Below are 17,538 nucleotides of genomic sequence, written 5' to 3'. Positions count from 1 at the left end.
TAGTAATTGAATAAACAGATTCATTGCATTTCATAAGAAAAAACTTCAGGAAGGTAGATTTAATGTCATAAAAGTAAAATTTGGGGGAGGGAAGGTTATGTGAGAGGGAATTGACCATACTTTCGAATATAAAGTATTCAAGACCTGAATCTAACCAACAGTGCACTTCTTACTTGCACCAATGTCATGAATTTATGTAGCCCAAAGAACTACACAACAATAAAAGTGATGTTGGATAAGAGATCAAATTCAAGCCATAAAAGTGAGGAGATTACAAAATATGTAACTGAAAAGTTACTCCTCCATTGCATCTCCTCCTTCAATGACTTCAACCTTTTCCTTCAAGGGGGTAATCTTTGTCATCAGAACCTCTGCAATCACAACAGTATATTAACATCAACCAAATATCAACATCAAACAATATATGCAACCTACCAAATAATGCAATCCCATTGCATAAACATTCTAGGAGTCTCATTTTTAAGTAAGTATTCGTCCAAGTGTATTAGAAGGTCAAATTGGCAGGTGGTTGCTAAGAGCCAAGAGTACTCTCATAAGGAATGACATTTCCAATAGTCTCAAGTCTTTTTTGTTTCCTAATGATAATGTAAAGCATTCAAGCTTAGTTACATTGTCAATTGAGAATTTTGAAATACAAAAATAACAGGACAGCCCAGAAAGACAAAAAATACAAGTACCATGATCTCTATAAAAAGCAAACTCATAGGTACAAAGGCAAATGTTTATATATTTGTGATAAAACTACTCACCGGTCTTCTTGGAGAAAGAATAGCCTTTCTCACTGACATAAGTGCGCGGATTTGGCAACTGGTGGTTCCTCAGATACTCTTTGTGCCCCTGAATAAAACAAGCATTATCGAGAGGAGTTCATAAAGCCCATACCCAAGAGTGGGAAAAAACAAAAAGGAAGAAGAAGAAGAAGAAGACCTAGACTACATATATGGATACAACAAATTCTAATTCATTCAAGGAATGTGATAACAAATCAACAGACCTTGGTTATTACACAAACATCCACATTGCTTCCACTTCCCAAGTCATTGAATATTCCAGAGCAAATAGCCTCACACACTATTTTTATTCCTTCATCCTTCTGCAAACAAATACTTGAACACTCAAATTCCAAGGAAACCTATCGATGAATCATCAAAAGTAACAAACCAGAGTAAGCTAACTTACAGTTAGCCCTTCACGGTATTTCGTTTCAAAAACTGACATCGCAGCAAGAGAACCTGAGCCCATCGTAGCGAAAGGAAGAGTGTCCGTTGATCCATGAGGGTAGATCTGTGCAACAATTCAAAAATAGAACTTACTGTTTGTATGACAAGGAAACATGCTGCCTTCAGCTGATCATTACCATAACGAGACATAACTCACAGTATGCAAATGTGGTCCAGTGACATCAACTCCACCAAGCACCAAAGCAGCTGAGACGTGACCTTGGTAACTGGTTAAGTAATGAAACAATCCAGCCTTTGTTAATTATAATCTGCTTACAGTAATATACTGATATTACTATAAAACAAAACCTTGAACTATAGGCTTACTTGAAAAGATGAGACTTCAAGAGGGTAAGAGCTGTTACAACCCTTGACTCCCGACCAGTATGATACCGGTGGAGCTGCAGATGGGAACTGACCATGTCTAGAACAACGATTACCAATGCAAATGTTAGATTGTTCAAAAGCTTCACATAAAAACAAGGAGTGTTGTACTCGAAGAAAATCAGGTGCCAGTACACTAATATAGAACAAATTTGGAAAATACCTGTCACTGCCTCTGTATCAGCAGCAGTACCTGCTCCACAGCAATAAATATTTGGTGCCATATAATGGATTTTCTCACAATTCTTATCAGCAACAATGGGCCCTTCTGTGGCTCTTGTATCTGCTCCAAGGATTACACCATCCTAAAATAGAAAATTGAGAATACGACAAAGGATGAGCTTCAGAACTAAGAAGCGACCTTTTGAACACAGCCCACTCCCAATTTAAGCAAAAACGAGAGGAGTATATATATTAAACGTCACCAAACCCAAACTGGAATGGCAATTACACTACAGATAAAACTATAGACAATAAATAAATAAAATTTGGGGGAAAATATCAAACTAGAGTGGCAAACTCAGGATATCAATAAGCATTAATAGTTGTGCTCTCTGCATTCCCTTTGACTGCTATATTATTTCACCCACAACATAAGCATTTTGTGCATTTTAGTTGTACTTTGATCTCAGTTTCAAAAAACAAATCAAAGAAAAGACTATTTATTTATTTTTGGGTAAATTACACAAAGCACCCTCAGGTTTTCATCTAGTGCATACGAATAGAAGGTGATACAATATATTGGTCAATTACCCCTATGGTTTCATTGACCTAACACAATGATCTCCACTTGTGAGTTGAGCGTAAAATCAGTTTGGGGTAAAAAAGTTTTGGACAAAACTAACCTACTTGTTTTGAGAAGACCAAATTGTCCATTCAAGTCAACTAAATTACGCCTTCACCAGGACAAAAGTACCCTTCTTCCATTTGGATCACCTGTCCCACTTATTTATCATTGTCATAAGACTCTTAACCACTTGAATATCAATATAGCCATTGTCCCCCCTCCCTCTCATTACCAGACGTTGCTCTATCTCTCCTTCAAGAATTTCTCTCTCTAATTTATTCATCTCAAGAACTTCTCTCTCTAATTTATTCATCAAGGAGAAGGGTTTGTTACTGGACAATGGCTATATTTACAGGTTAATATATAAAGACGTTACACATGCAAATACATATATATATACAAACACGTTACACCTGAAAATACATATATCTATCTACAAATATTTGTATCAAATCAAAACCTTAACTTTCCAAGGGTAGCAGGGTTGTCTGAATTCAGCAGATGGAGCAAGAAGTGGTTTGAGAGAGACTGTGTCTCGACAGTGGCGAGTTATACATGTATATATGTTTATGATTGTGTTCTTGTGTGTGTATAATTGTGTGTGTATATATGCATATAAAAATAAGAGAGGAAAGAAAGAGAAATATATGTATATATGTGTATGATTGTGTTCTTGTGTGTGTATAATTGTGTGTGTATATATGCATATAAATATAAGAGAGGAAAGAAAGAGAAATATATGCACATATGTGTATGATTGTGTTCTTGTGTGTGTATATATGCATATAAAAATAAGAGGAAAGAAAGAGAAAGAGGAGGGGCAAAAACGTAACTTACACATACCAACTCCCTTCCAGATTCTTCTTTTAATGGAACCATTTTGTGTACTAAGGTCATATGGGTAAGTTCATCTATATCTCCTAAGATTAACTAGTGAACTTGGACCTTCCTGATATATCGCGCCTACTTCAATATTAGCGTACGAGATGAAAACCTCGGGGTACTTTCTGTAATTTACCCTTTATTTTTTGTGTGGGTAAATAAAGCATTTTAATTTCAACTTTATTATTTATGTAACGAAATATAACATTTGATGGTATCAGGGCATATAGCAGAAGTAAAATAAAGTTTCTTCTTCGTCCTCTGCCTCTCTTTTTTTCCCTGAAACAATTTATTAAGTTCAGCTGAAACTCAATTCTTTGTTCCAAACATTGTTGATGTTCCACAAATGTGATAACCTTCTTCTCTAGGAAAATATATCCTGTTTACAGAGGGACAAGAAAAACTGTTTTGGAGCCTCACTTTTCTCATTCTGATTTTAGAAAAGAACATTCTCAAAATTGGATAGTTTCATTAACTTGCTCCAACAACTTCCCTTGTAAACTTATGCTTGTCTTAATATGCAAGATCTGTCGTGGTGAACTTCATAATGATACATCATACATGCTTGCTTATAATGCAATACAATCATGTTAAATAATGTAAGAGGGATTTTCAAAGGCCTGCCATGACAAAATGTTAGTTTCTATAGCTATAATATTATGTAGAAATTAATGATGTCACGACTACAAGGAAGAAACAAGGTTAAACTTGCTACCTACATGCATGTTTTCCAATTTTTCTACGACTTTTAAACTTGCATTGATTTTTTGTAATATTAGTAGCTATGACAAAGAAGCCACAAAAATGGTTATAGAATCAGAAGACTTAATACCTAGGTTATATTTCCTTAATGAATGCCTTAGTACTTATTTAGCATGTTTTTGGTTTGCCGTTGAAATTCTTGAGTACTTAAAGACTTTTTTACTTGTTCAGCTTGTACGGAAGAGTTTCGCTCGATTGGTGTTCAATGAATTTGTGAAGAATGCCAGGTGGTTACATTTTCATAATCCTTCTATACTCCTTTTCAGCTTTAGAGTCCACCCTCTTAAAGAAAAATTTAACTTAAGCAAATTAAAAATTAAACTGTCCGGCCATCAAAGGGAAGAACAAAATAAAACCTTTAAAGTAAACAGTTAAAAATCAGGTAAAAGGGGTTCATCGTTCTTGCCACCTCATTTACACATTGAAGTTCTGTGCAACTGATCAAGTTATCTAAACAAATTTACAAATCAATGTCAAATAATCTATAAAGACAACCTAAGGCACTAGTTCTCAATTCATCAAATTGAAATTCAAATCAAATTAAACAATAAATTAAGTTTCAAAGTGGACTAAAAAATACACATACTTGGAAAATCAGACCGACAATAGTAGTCCCGGTCTTGAGGAAGGACGGAGGCTTAAGACCTTTCTCCGAGAGCATGGCATTCCTTCTACATAGGTCGAAGCAAAATCCACCCTTTGGGACATCAATTGCTACTTTAGACATCTTGAATTAGACAATCTGCAAACACAAAAGCACAAAAAAGTTCATCATTAGGTTAATTTCGGCAGAATTGTAAATCATCAAAGAAACAAAAAATGCTTTATATCCGCGATTGGACTGTAATACTGGGTAACAAAATAATTAAAATTCGTGAAAATAAATTAAAGCCTATAGTGATCTGACCCAACATTTAGTATTTTTAAATAATAAAAAAAGTAATTTAGGGTTGTTGATGATACGAATCGAGTGTAAATCAGTGAAACCTGGAGCTTCAATTTGATAAGAATAGTATATATAAAAACATGAATACATAATTTTATTGTGCGACTACAAGGAGTAGAGAAGGATGGTGTCGCAGTCGCAGAAATCGATCGAGGAAGATCTAAAGATTCAGAAGGCTTGGGGCTTAAGAAAGAACAATTCAATGACTTGAGCAACCAATATTTTATTTTATTTTATTTTATTTTGAGTGGGTTGAGTAAGGATAGAAACGGGGCAAGTTTGGAACAGGTTTGGCTAAACCCTACCCGGCCTGGTACATGGTGTTCAATACCTATTTTTTAAAGAAAAAACCAGAGATAAAGAGAGAAATAAAGAGAGAGATGGGTTACCGAAGAGAGAGAACACCAGTTGGAAGTCGCCGTTGTCTCACGGGCCTCTTGATCTTGGAGACAGCGGCGGCGTGGGGTTGAGGGCTGAGGTGAGATTGAGGAACGTGAGGACTGAGGAGAGGCGGTGGTATAGGAAAGGAACCTAACAGATCTAATGTATGTATATATTATTTTTGTAAATTTCTAAAAGGGTAAGAATAAAATCAACCCGAGCCGAGCCCAAAAGTCAGGGCCGGCCCTGAGATTTCAAATATTTTGAGAGGCCCTGGCAAACTTTCAAATGTGAGGTCCTTAAGTTTTACACGCGCAAAAAAAAATATAAGAGTGCAGAATTTTCACACGATGTTTTTAAATTCTATAGCTAATATAATTGTGCACCTGTGCAGTGTGCTTAATACAACTAACTAATAACTATAAATTTTCATCCCTATGCAGTGTGCATAAGACAAATAACAAATAACAATAAATTTATCAATTAAAGACTGCGAAATTTTCACAGGCACAAAAAAATTATAAGAATGCGAAATTTTCATTAATTTGAGATGATAAGAACATAAAATATATTAATGTTGAAAACACACAAAAGAAAACCCACACACAAAAGAAAACCCGGTCTTGGTGCTTTAAAAAGAGCACGATCCAATTTACATCAAAAAAATTAAAAGGAAATATTCAACCAAACTTGGTCACAAAAATCAAAATTCAACTTTATATCGAAGTAAATGTAATGCAAATAACCTCACGAGATCCTAGGAAGAGTGTCCTGCTAGCATGTGAAAGAAGATCACAATTAACATAAAAGGGATGGAGAATCAAAAATAACTTACAATAAACATAATATTAAAAAAATCTAAAATCAAGCAGTTTGGTCGAATGATCTCCTGGCTGGAGTTTTCAATGGAGCTTTGTGTGTGTTTTTGTGTGTTTTTTTTGGGAGCCAATTACCCCTTTCTTGATTTCAGGATGAGGAATCAATTTTAGTAGCAGTGATTGATTGATCATTGCTACAGAAGACCTGTGCAAATTAATAGAAAAAACCATGAACTTTTGTTTTGTTAAAGCCTGCTGATTTCCATGTGTTTGTCCATTCTGATGGTAAGTGTTTTGAGCCTTTGACAGTATTATTAACTGAAATTCTGGCTGACCCAACGTCAAATAACATCAATAATGGTGGCATGTATCTTCATATAAAAAAAAAAAAAAAACCCTTAATTTGGCACTTTTAAGTATGAGCATAATAATTTAGAGATCGAAAAAGTTAATTATTACCTCAGGTCCTCAACCCACCAGAAGGGATCCATAATTTTCGTACGATTGAATGTTAGACTGGAGTGGACTTAGGGAGAGGAAAACAAAAAGATCGAGTCATGCAAAAGGAGAGAGAAAGAGAGAGGATGAACATACCTTGTCACGGTGTCACCTGAGGCGATAGCGGGGGATGCGTCCTGCGGAGTGTCGAAGGCTCGAAGCTGATTGCGTCGTCTGAAAAACTTGCCCTAGCTTTCCGTCCTCTATTTGAGGCCGTCTAAAATTTGACACTTGCCCTAACTTTCCATCCAAGTCGGGTTTCAAGATATTAAAATAATAATATAACAATATTAGAGGGGTAAGGGTAAAAAACACCACTATTTTTTAAAATGTGAAAATAATACCCTTGTTATTTAAATTTCACACCTCTAATTTTAAAAAGTTATAAATAAGAACTTTTTGTCTGGAGAATAGATAAAAATACAAAAATAACCTCAATATTCTTTATTCAATAATAATAAAAAAAATTAGAGAAATTAAAATTACCCAAATAGACATTGACTTAAACTACACCGTTTTGGGTAATAAAACAAAGCACAATTGCAAACTACGTTGTTTAGTCATTCTCATTATACCATCATCCATCAACCATGTTTCATCACCACCACTACTCACCCCCTTTCTCACTGCTGACGTCGTTGTCTTATCGGTCGAGCTCATCGATCCAGCCAACATCAAACATAGAACCCATGTATGAGGGTGTGTACATGTATATACACGACCATATAACAAAGCAAAAAAGACCTAATTGGAAAATCGCATAAAAACCAACTGGGTCGAAAGATGAAATGAGAATTAGATGTACCAACACAAAATTGTTCTCGCAACCACGCTTCTTTGGATTCAAATCGTCGTCGCGAATGGTGATTGTAGTAAAATAGTTGAAGATGAGTACAATCATTGCACAATGTCCATTGAAGTCGACAAAGCTTTGTTTGTGCATCTCCATTGAATCCGGGAAACATTTGTCAACGCTGAGTTTGGTTGCGCAACCAATAGTGGTGTTGTTGGGTTTCAATTAAGTTTTGTAGACAATTCAAATTGGTGATGGTGGTGGTGTTGGGTTCGATTAAGGCTCTGCAAGCTGTCTGCGATGATGGTGATTGTTTGATTTGGGGTTCCTCTTGGGTGCGATTGGGTTCTTCATGGATCCGATTGGGTGGTGATGATGGTGGTAGAAATAGTGATATATATATATATATATATATATATATATATATATATATATATCAAAGGGCGAAAAAAGCGCTATGCGAGACGGGAATCAGTGCGAGTATTAGCATGGGCTGGGATTTCTTTCCCAAAATCTTGGAAACAAACTAGACAAAAAATGAGATTTTGATATTTGTATATATATATATAGAGAGAGAGAGAGATCGGACTACTCCGGCGATGGCTTCCTTCATCAAAACGGTGAAAGCCCATTGTGATACCTCTAATTTCAAAAGGATAGTCCTAGTATTTAATTTATTGTTTGTGTAGAAATTTTAATTGTTTAAGTGCATATTTATTTGTTTAATTATTTAATTTCCTTGTTGTTTTTATTTAATTGGATTTTATGCATATTTATTTGTTTAATTATTTAATTGACTTAAAGTGTAATTGTGAATTTTGATTTAATTATTTTTATTTTATTTGGTGATTTAACTGTTGAATTGAATTAATTGTTAAATTGTTTTTTCTTTACTTGGTTGATTTAGTAATTTAGTATTTTCTCTTTTAATGTGTTAATTGGTTTAATTAAAGGTTTTAAGGGATTAAATTTGATTAATAAATATAAGGTTAAATTGTATCAGGTTAGGTTATGGTTATAGTTTTATAATACAATTCACGTATGTAGCCCAATATAGGTTGTTCTATGAGCTGAGTAAGTCAGTTTAGGGTTAATTGAACCTAGGATTAGTTTGGCCTATAAATATGCATATAAGGTTCTGCCAAGGGTTTTAGAACCCTATTCACTACTGTGGAGGCAGAGAGAAATCAGAGAAGGCAAATAGAGATTTCACCGAATAATTGAGGAAGACGTCGGTGTAAGGCAAGTTCTAATCCTAACTCTATTCCGTTGACTCGTGTTCTTTGCATGTCTAATGCAACTCCAGGAATGTATAAGGATTAAAAATAAACTGGTTTTCATGTTTCTGTTGTTTAAACTGACCGTAGCCATGAGTTGTACTGCTTGATTTATAATCTTTCGTTATGTAACTCATAAAATAATTCACGAAACTGGATGTATAATTCATGTAAATTGCTATATAAAGAGTTGAGTTAGTCTGTAACACACTAGAAAGTATTAATGTTAATCTGGTTTGCATGTTTAGGTTCGTTTGCAACTGTATATGCTTGCATGTTTCGTATTTGCTAGTTTTACTTCTTTCTTGAATTTTTTTATTCTAATTAGAGTGGATTTAAGATTAATGGTTTTAAAATATTTGGGGCATTGGAAACTTAATTCTAATCAGTAGAAACCATTAAAGTTGAGGACTGATAAAACTGAACGTCATCGGAGAGGACGCAGTTGAAGAAAACAAGCAGATAGGAAGAGAGGGGGAAAGAGGCGGCTCCATGGAATCATGGAGCCGGCTCTAAATGCCTTGGAGGCGGCTCCAACATGTTTGGAGGTGGCTCCATCTTGTTTGGAGCGGGCTCCTTCAAGGTTTTTCAGTTTTTTTTGGTTTTCTGCGAGTTCTGGGCTACTGTGGTTATATTTTTTAAAGTTCCAAGTTGAATTAGGAGTTGTTCTAGGGGAGTATAGTGATGTCTAAACCCTTATTAAAGCTTCAGAAGGCATGGTAATATGTAAGATACCATAGGAAGCCAATATAGAAAACAGTAGGAAATTCTACAGAAAGTTTGAGTGTTGGCTTGGATGCGAATGATTCAACTTGCTCATGTTTAAATTAGCAATTGACTTAAGGAATTTATGGATTAAATCATGTCGCAATGTTATAAAAATAACCATGCCAATTATGATAATTCTCTATTATGCTTAATGGGAACTTAGTTGCTAACTATACAGTATTGTATCCTATCAACTCACTAGATAACGTGGAATAGTTTAAAGGGAGCATGTTAATTCTGATATTGTTATTATTATAGTGGATTATAGGATGGATTATACATATTCTCTATGTTTTAAACTTATTGGAGAATCACGTATCGATAATACAGAACAAGCATGTCATATACATATTCTTATCATACTTGTGATGGATTCTTGTTATATTTGTTATGGACTAGTTGGTATTTACTTTCGTTATTAGTATTATCAACTGCTGGATGGTATGGAATGTATGCACCGGCGTACTAGGTTTGGACTAGCTCGAAACGCTAAGTCTTACCTATATCGGAATAAGGGAACGGATTATATAAATAAAATCCTACTTATATTTAAGTTAAAGAAGTTGCATAAGCTGAATGACTAATTGGATTACTTGCTATATATGTTAAGTCAAAGAAGCTGCACAAGCAGAATGACTAACTGGACTTACTTTAGATAGATAGGACGGACTTTAAATATATGTTTATGGTACCGCAATCTGAGCTTGAGCCTCAGAATCGTCGGTTAGGGAGCGTATATGCAGTAGGATGCTTAGCTGGATATGAGAGATTGAGGTATACCCTGTTAGGTCTAGGTACTCATGCCCACCTTTGGGTGCGTTTTCGCATGTTGCCTTTTATTTAGGTTGAGACCCTCTCCATAGTCCAGTGAGAGTCCTGTAGTGTGGATATACTTACGTACAGACTATTAGCTATTGTTGAGTTGCTTAGGATGTATATGCGTATCGAGTCTCTGCTTGGATTGTAATAGGTTAGAACTTGTTCGTGGGCCTGACTCACTTCTATTTTTCAGGTACTCGTCAGTTCCAGACTTAGACTTGATCGTGCTGAGCAGGGACTACTACTCACTCTTCAGACGACGTAGGACTTCTCTCCATTGTTTACTCTGGGTGTTCTTTGAGTAGTTTCATTTCAGTTTGGATTTTTGTTAGGGGTCCACTAGAAATGGATCCCCGAGTTGTTTAAACTACTGAAGGTTTTGGATTACCGGATTTAAGTATTTATTTTTAAAGGATTTTATTTTAGTTTCTTCCAGCTGTTAATTATTTCTTATTTCATTTTGTATTCCGTGTTCGTTTTAAATATTAATTGTTAGATATTCCCTCGGGTTCGGGCATGAGCCTGATCAACCCGTCTCTCGGATCCGAGGGGTATCACACCCATAATCTCCTAAATCGCATAAATCGGTGAAGATTCAGCAACCAAACCGGCAAGGATTTTCAGTAACTCAACCGGCGATACGTCCATAACTCATTTTATGTCCATCAAGCACATAAGCTTCACTTGTGTTCCTGCATATCAGACCTTACTTATGTTCCTACATATCAGTGTGTGTATATATACATATATATATATATATATATATATAGGCTATTCATCCTCATATTGATTATGATTTTATACTTTAGATAATTCAATTGATTTAAACCCAAATGCATTTTCTATTGTTCCTCAATAGAATTCATTTTAGAGAGAGAAACAATTAATTTTAGAGAGAAGGTATTGGAGGAGAATGCTTGAAAAATGAGAAAAAGGGTAATGCAAAAGTGTGCAAAAAACCCCCTATATTTTCAAAGGGGTATTTTGGGTAGTGCAAAAAGGTATTTTTGGTATTAAAGACCAACTTTTGCTCATATGCACGGCACATGCCAAATTTGTTGGTCAAAAACTCTTATTTGCAACTTTTTGAAACTAGAGGGGTGAAATTTGAACAACAAGTGTGTTATTTGCACATTTTTAAAAATAGAGGGGTGTCTTTTGCACTTACCCTCAATATTATATAATTGAGGTAGGGGCGGGCGAGTTCAATTACACATCCGCCCCGCACTGAATTCAAGTCGGGTTATAAGAACTAATATCATATCCGCACCTACCTCTAAATTGGGTATCCCATTTAGGACAGAATAATTATGACTAATCACTCAAACTATACATATATATGATAATATTTATAAAATAAAAGGTTATACTACACTCACATCCCCTGAAGTTTGGGTCAACGTCACTCAGCGGACGGTCAACGCACTTGTTTACATTGACACCCCTTAAGGTTCCAATAATTTACATACACACCCCCTCTATCCAAGAAAATGACCATTTAAACCTTTGACTTGGTTAACAAATAGTAAATTACTAATATAACCCTAAAAACTAAGTTTTGAAGGATCAAAATAACCTTCAATTTCCAATCTCTCTCTAACCATGTACCTCTGTCACTACACCACCCACCCTCGTTGCCCCTTTCATCCCATACCTTCTCTGTCACCATACACCACCCACCATAGCCGCCCCCTTCATCCTATACCCTCTCTTTCACCATACACTACCCACCATTGTGAACCATATAGACCCACCATTACCACCGCCATCACCACCAACAATCAGAACCACCACAACCGCCGCCGCGCACATATACACACCATCACCAACTCGAACTTACCACAACCATCATCGCACCCACACACCAACAAGCCGAACCCACCACAATCACAACTATAGACGCACCCGCACACACCACCAAGACGAACCCTAAACGAAGTAGCCCAAATGTTTCGGCGGTAGAGCAAATTGTTGAAGTCACCAACTCCAACCAGGCCAAGTTCGCCGAATCCGCCGTCGCTACAACACCTTAACATCACTATACAGCACCACCGTCGCTCGAAGCCATTGATTCTGGCAATTGAGTTGAGTGAATAAGTCACAACGGTGGCTCGTCCAAGGGCAATGGCTTCTCTTCGATGCGTTGGTGGTATGTGGCGGTCTGTGGGTGTGAGAAGTTAACGACCTTCACCCTATCCAGACACAATATTGTCCGATTTTGGCTCCCCTAGACTAAAGACTTCCCAGGGGATCACCCATCCTGGTACTACTCTAGATTAAGCCTTAACTCTGGAGTTCTGGTGGGTTCATGGCCATCATGGCTTTAAAACGCATTGTGTCACGAAAGGGTGTTGAATCTACATATAACACTTGTTATATCCACACACCAGGCGATATGGGATTATGTACCAGTAGCTCGCCCAGTGTGGTAGCCTACTAGTGTCACATGTACACGCTCATACACACTCTCCCACAAGGCCGCCACAATCACCCCCTTTATGGGGCCAACGTCCTTGTTGGCTATACTTCCCGCTGAATCAGGCTCTGATACCATTTGTAACGACCCTCACCCTACCCAGACACAATATTGTCCACTTTTGGCTCCCTCAGACCAGAGACTTCCCAAGGGGTCCCCCATCTTAATACTATTCCAGGTTAAGCACGCTTAACTCTGGAATTCTGGTGGGTTCGCGGCCATCACAGCTTTAAAACGCGTTATGTCATAGAAGTGTGTTGAATCTACATATAGCACTTGCCCGATCCACATCTGTAACAACCCACTCCACCATATGGTATGATATTGTCCGCTTTGGGCACTCATGCAATGTGGGATTATGCACCTGTAGCTCGCCCAGTGTGGTAGCTTACTAGTGTCACCTACACACACTTACACACTGGGCGAGTTACAAGTGTATAATCCCATATCGCCTGGGTATGGATAGGGCAAGTGTTATTTGTAGATTCAACACTCTTATATGACACAACGCGTTTTAAAGCCATGATTGTCGTGAACCTACCAGAATTCTAGAGTTAAGCGTATTTAACCTGGAGTAGTACCAGAATGGGTGACTCCCTGGGAAGTCTCTGGTTTCGGGGAGCCAAAAGCGAACAATACTGTGTCTGCCTAGAGTAGCGGTTGTTACAAATGGTATCAAAGCCTGACCCAACTGGAAGTGTGGCCATTGAGGATGTGGGGCCCCATAAGGGGTGATTATGGCCACCTTATGGGCTGGTGTGCGTGAGTATGTGCAGGTGGTACCAGTAAGCTACCATACTGGGCGAGCTATAGGTGTATAGTCCTACATTGCCTGGGCGTGGATGGGCAAATGTTATATGTAAATTCAGCATCCTTCTATGACACAATGTGGTTTAAAGTCGTGATGGCCGTGAACTCACCAAAGCTTTCAGAGTTAAGCGTCCTTAACCTGGAGTAGTACCAGGATAAGTGACCCCCTGTGAAGTCTCTGGTCCAGAAGAATCAAAAGAGGACAATATTGTGTCTGGGTAGGGTGAGGGTCATTACAGAGGGATTACAGAGCGGTGGTGGGTGTAAGGGATTATAGGGTTAGGGCTATTTTTGTCAATTAATAGGTTTAGGGGTAAATATGACTTTTGAAACCTCGCTGAGTGGCATTGACAGAAACCTAAGAGGGTGCGATTGCAATATACCTAAATAAAAAAATAAGCGTGACAATACTTTTGTAAATAAATATTGTTTCTTTAAGGGTAAAGTGCATCAAACACCCCTGATTATATACAAAATTTGCAAAAACCATCCATATTTTTTATTTTGTCCATATAAACCCTTGTATTATCAATATTTGTTGCACATTGGCCCCTATTGCAATTTCTGGCATCAATTTTTTGAACAACCCGAATACAGGTTAATACATAGGGGTGCACATGATTTCGGTTTCTACGGTTCTTGGCGAAACCGGAACCGTTCCCAATTGTTTCTGAAAATTGGAATTGGAACTGAAACTGTTGGGAACGTTCCAATTCCTTTTTATTTTTATTTTTTAATAATAATAATTTAATGACTATAAACTCATTCATAGTACATTTTGATATATAATATTATACATGAAAACGTATATTTATTTACTGGTGTGCAAGTAATTTATGTACGAATTAAATCTTAACCGTTAGATATAAAAGAATAAACTACATTTTTATTTGTCCAATAGAATCTAACGGTTAATATTTGAGACGTACATATATATTTCTGCATACTAGCGAGTAAGTGAACAATTCTGTATGTATATATATATATATATATATATATATAGACATTAATAGACATATATATTAGTAATTATATAATTAAAAATATAATATATATAATTATTTTATGATTTTGGTTCTGATTCTGAAGTCTGGAACTGAAACCAAAGCACTAATTGTGGTTCTTAACGATTCTATTGGTTCTTTGGGCGCCCCTATTAATACACATGTAAGCTAGTTACACTCCACTTTGTGGTGGTGTAGCCGTTATTGATTGTAATGACGGGTTTGAAAAATAATTAGTAGAATGTTTGAAAACGATGTTTTAGCAAAACAGAAACGATGTTTTTGGCTACTGTTATGGTTTTGGGCCATAAATCATTGTCAAAATAAGAAAAAACAACTTTTTAAGACCTGTTTGGAAGGTGGTTTGTTATTGTTTTGGGTGTTTCAGTTTTGCATTTTGGGTCCATATCAGTTTTGGAATGGCCTGATATTGAACAATAGCAAAACATTTCCAAAATAATGGCCCAAACCCATATCACCAAATTGGTGATATGGTAACTGTAGCGGAGATATCAGGCCCAAAACTGATATCAAACTTATATCGGTTTACTGTAGCGACCATAACAAGTATAAAACCTCAAATTTCAGAAATCCTACCAATTTGCGCCTCTCATTTCCCTTTCTTCTCACAACTCGAGGCGATTTCATGGGCGATTCTTCCTTCGATAATCTTTCTCTGCAAATCTTTCAAAAACCCTACCATTTTCATCTCGTATTTGGTTTTGCTATCGTTGCTCTCTATTCTCTGCTTGTGTGATGTGAATCTGAAACCCTAGTTCTTCGCTTGCGACCATGGAAGGTTTTCTCTGCAAAACCATTGGTTTTCCTCTTGTTTCTGTCTGTTCTCTACTTCTATAGCGCGAATCTGAAACCCTAGTTCTTTGCTCGCGACCACAAATCGAAGGTATTTCTCTGCAAAACCATTGGTTTTGCTCTGTTCTCTGTTTCTGTGACGCGAATCTGAAACTCTAGCTCGGTGGCGAGCACATCGAAGGTATTTTTTTGGAAAACTTGCAACAGCGACACCTATTCGCGGTATGTGTTCTTATTCGCATGATTCTGTGCACTATTTCCGAATCATATTCCAATTTCTATTGTTTTCCTTAACTGTAACCTACAAAACCATTATATGTTTTCTTCTTTAATTTTACAGAATTAGTTGAGGATTTTTGCCTTTATGAGCCAAACCCTTCTATTTTATGAATTTTTTTTCTTTTTTTTAATACTGAAAACGAATAAAATTTAAATTAACTTCTGAAACAAAATATTCGTAATTTTTAAAATATATTTATAAACTACGCAGACTTTGAAATGTATATACATACATATTAGCCATATATATATTTCTTCACTATATTAACCCATGCTAGTTTTGGTCTTCCCCTAGCATTACCCTTGGTAAGGACTTCAATTGGGTATTCAAAAACTCTTAAATATAATTTTTTCTTAATTTGGTTTAGTGACCTAGCGAATTCTTTTAATACAATCCTTATTGACAAATTTGAGTACTGATGTTTAATTTGTGTTTATGCAATCACTTTGTGTCAGTTCTTTTTTCTTTTTTTGCTATAATTATAAGTGGGTTTATTGTCACTTTTTCGTTGCAAAGAAGCATAAGTTGTGAAGCATCAAATATAGATAATAAGGCGCTGCTTGGATTGGTGCTGTATTTTATTTCTGCTTGGATCTATTTTGTGGAAACGATTTTTGAAAAACCGAAAATTGATAGTTGTAATTTTTAGAGAACAATAAAAAGGTCTTCTCACAATTCACAATATTTTGGGTTGTGCTCTACAACTGCAAGTAATTTTACACTTTGACATTTAAAATTAAAATTATATTAGATATAGTCCATGGTTCTTTTTTTCTTCATACTTCGTACTTCAAACTTCTTGTTGTTTATTGTTCTTTATTTCCAGGTAAGTTCATACTTAGAACTTTGATAGCACAACTGCATTTTTCTCCCCTTTTCCTGAATTGTTAGGCTATGATGGTCGCTTCATTTCAACAGTAAGAACAAATTAAATGTTTTTTTTCCTTGGCTAAGGAAGTTTGGAAGTGCTACATGTCTTGTTGCAAATGGGAGGGTGTCCTACAATATACTAATCTGCAGTAGGTGGTCCAGTGGTTTGAAGCTCAAAGTTGCTAGAAATCTGTTTTGTGCCATTTTTTTTTGGCAAGAGGAACTCAGACTTGATGAAGACAAGAAGAGAGATATTGGTTTGCTTTGATTGCATTAAGTTTCTTGGGCTCAGTAAGGAAGTTTGATTTTGTTAGTATTTTTTGTTTGATCTTTGGCTGGAGTACTTGCTTTGTACCTCCAGTGTGTATTTTGTATCAGCAATAAAATTGGGATGTGTGACCCGTTTGTTATTAGATCTTGATTGCAATGCTTTATCTTAATGATGTCAATGAAATTGCCTTTTAACGATGAGTGTTAAGAAAACTTAAAATAGCAAGGTTTCGAGATTAAAGGACTCTTCTAATAAAATTAGCAACTTTACAAGATGACCGGGGACTCTAATAAAATAAATAAATAAAGAATTTCAAATTATCCAAACAGGCCCCTGTTCTCAAAATATTGTTAAAATAAATAAGACCATACAAAACATATTTTTAGTAAAGTACCGTATAACATTGTTCATGTTTGAATGTAAAATATTTTTTAAAAAATATAAAATATTTACAAAGAAGAAAAATATTAAAATTTACTAAAAATAACATATTAATTAATTTTGAAAAAATTATTTTACGGTGAACCTTTGCCAATTACCTAAACAAATAAAAATTTAAAAATTATTTTTCCTAAAAAACAATATATATATATATTTTAAGAAGCCGAATGTTAATAATATTGTAATTGTTGCATTTGTTTGTTTGACATGATTAACA

At 35.9% G+C, this 17,538-nt stretch overlaps 1 protein-coding gene and 1 long non-coding RNA gene across 3 annotated transcripts; one reads left to right on the top strand and one right to left on the bottom strand.

Annotated features, from left to right (window-relative positions):
• LOC132276295 (proteasome subunit beta type-7-B) lies at window positions 1-6,954 on the bottom strand. Its single transcript, XM_059777664.1, has 9 exons — window positions 6,796-6,954; window positions 4,643-4,798; window positions 1,789-1,930; window positions 1,569-1,665; window positions 1,399-1,468; window positions 1,201-1,305; window positions 1,016-1,114; window positions 771-858; window positions 1-371 (listed from the first exon to the last, which is right to left on the bottom strand). Exons 2-9 carry the CDS (start codon window positions 4,781-4,783, stop codon window positions 295-297), a joined length of 819 nt encoding a protein of 272 aa, XP_059633647.1. The 5' UTR covers window positions 4,784-4,798; window positions 6,796-6,954; the 3' UTR covers window positions 1-294.
• An 8,169-nt stretch (window positions 6,955-15,123) lies between these two features.
• On the top strand, window positions 15,124-17,022 carry LOC132276294 (uncharacterized). 2 transcript variants are annotated; one of them, XR_009470864.1, is made up of 2 exons: window positions 15,124-15,681; window positions 16,631-17,022. It is a non-coding gene; the product is annotated as an uncharacterized LOC132276294 (long non-coding RNA). The 2 variants fall into 2 exon arrangements; XR_009470865.1 differs by having other exon boundaries at window positions 16,566-17,022.
• The last annotated feature ends 516 nt before the right edge of the window (window positions 17,023-17,538 follow it).

This window comes from Cornus florida, unplaced genomic scaffold (genome assembly GCF_030987335.1).
Source record: "Cornus florida cultivar Cherokee Brave unplaced genomic scaffold, ASM3098733v1 CherokeeBrave_3.0.0_Hap2_Chr10, whole genome shotgun sequence".
Lineage (NCBI taxonomy): Eukaryota > Viridiplantae > Streptophyta > Magnoliopsida > Cornales > Cornaceae > Cornus > Cornus florida.
The sequence above is the reverse complement of the archived record's forward strand: the minus strand, read 5'-3'. Positions and strand labels throughout refer to the sequence as shown.

Coding starts and splice junctions, on each gene's coding strand:
- LOC132276295 (XM_059777664.1), bottom strand. CDS start 4,783: ATGTCTAAAGTAGCAATTGATGTCCCAAAGGGTGGATTTTGCTTCGAC. Junction 1,931..4,642: donor TTGTCGGTCTGATTTTCCAA/GTATGTGTATTT, acceptor TTTCTATTTTAG/GATGGTGTAATCCTTGGAGC. Junction 859..1,015: donor ATGTTTGTGTAATAACCAAG/GTCTGTTGATTT, acceptor TGTTTTATTCAG/GGGCACAAAGAGTATCTGAG.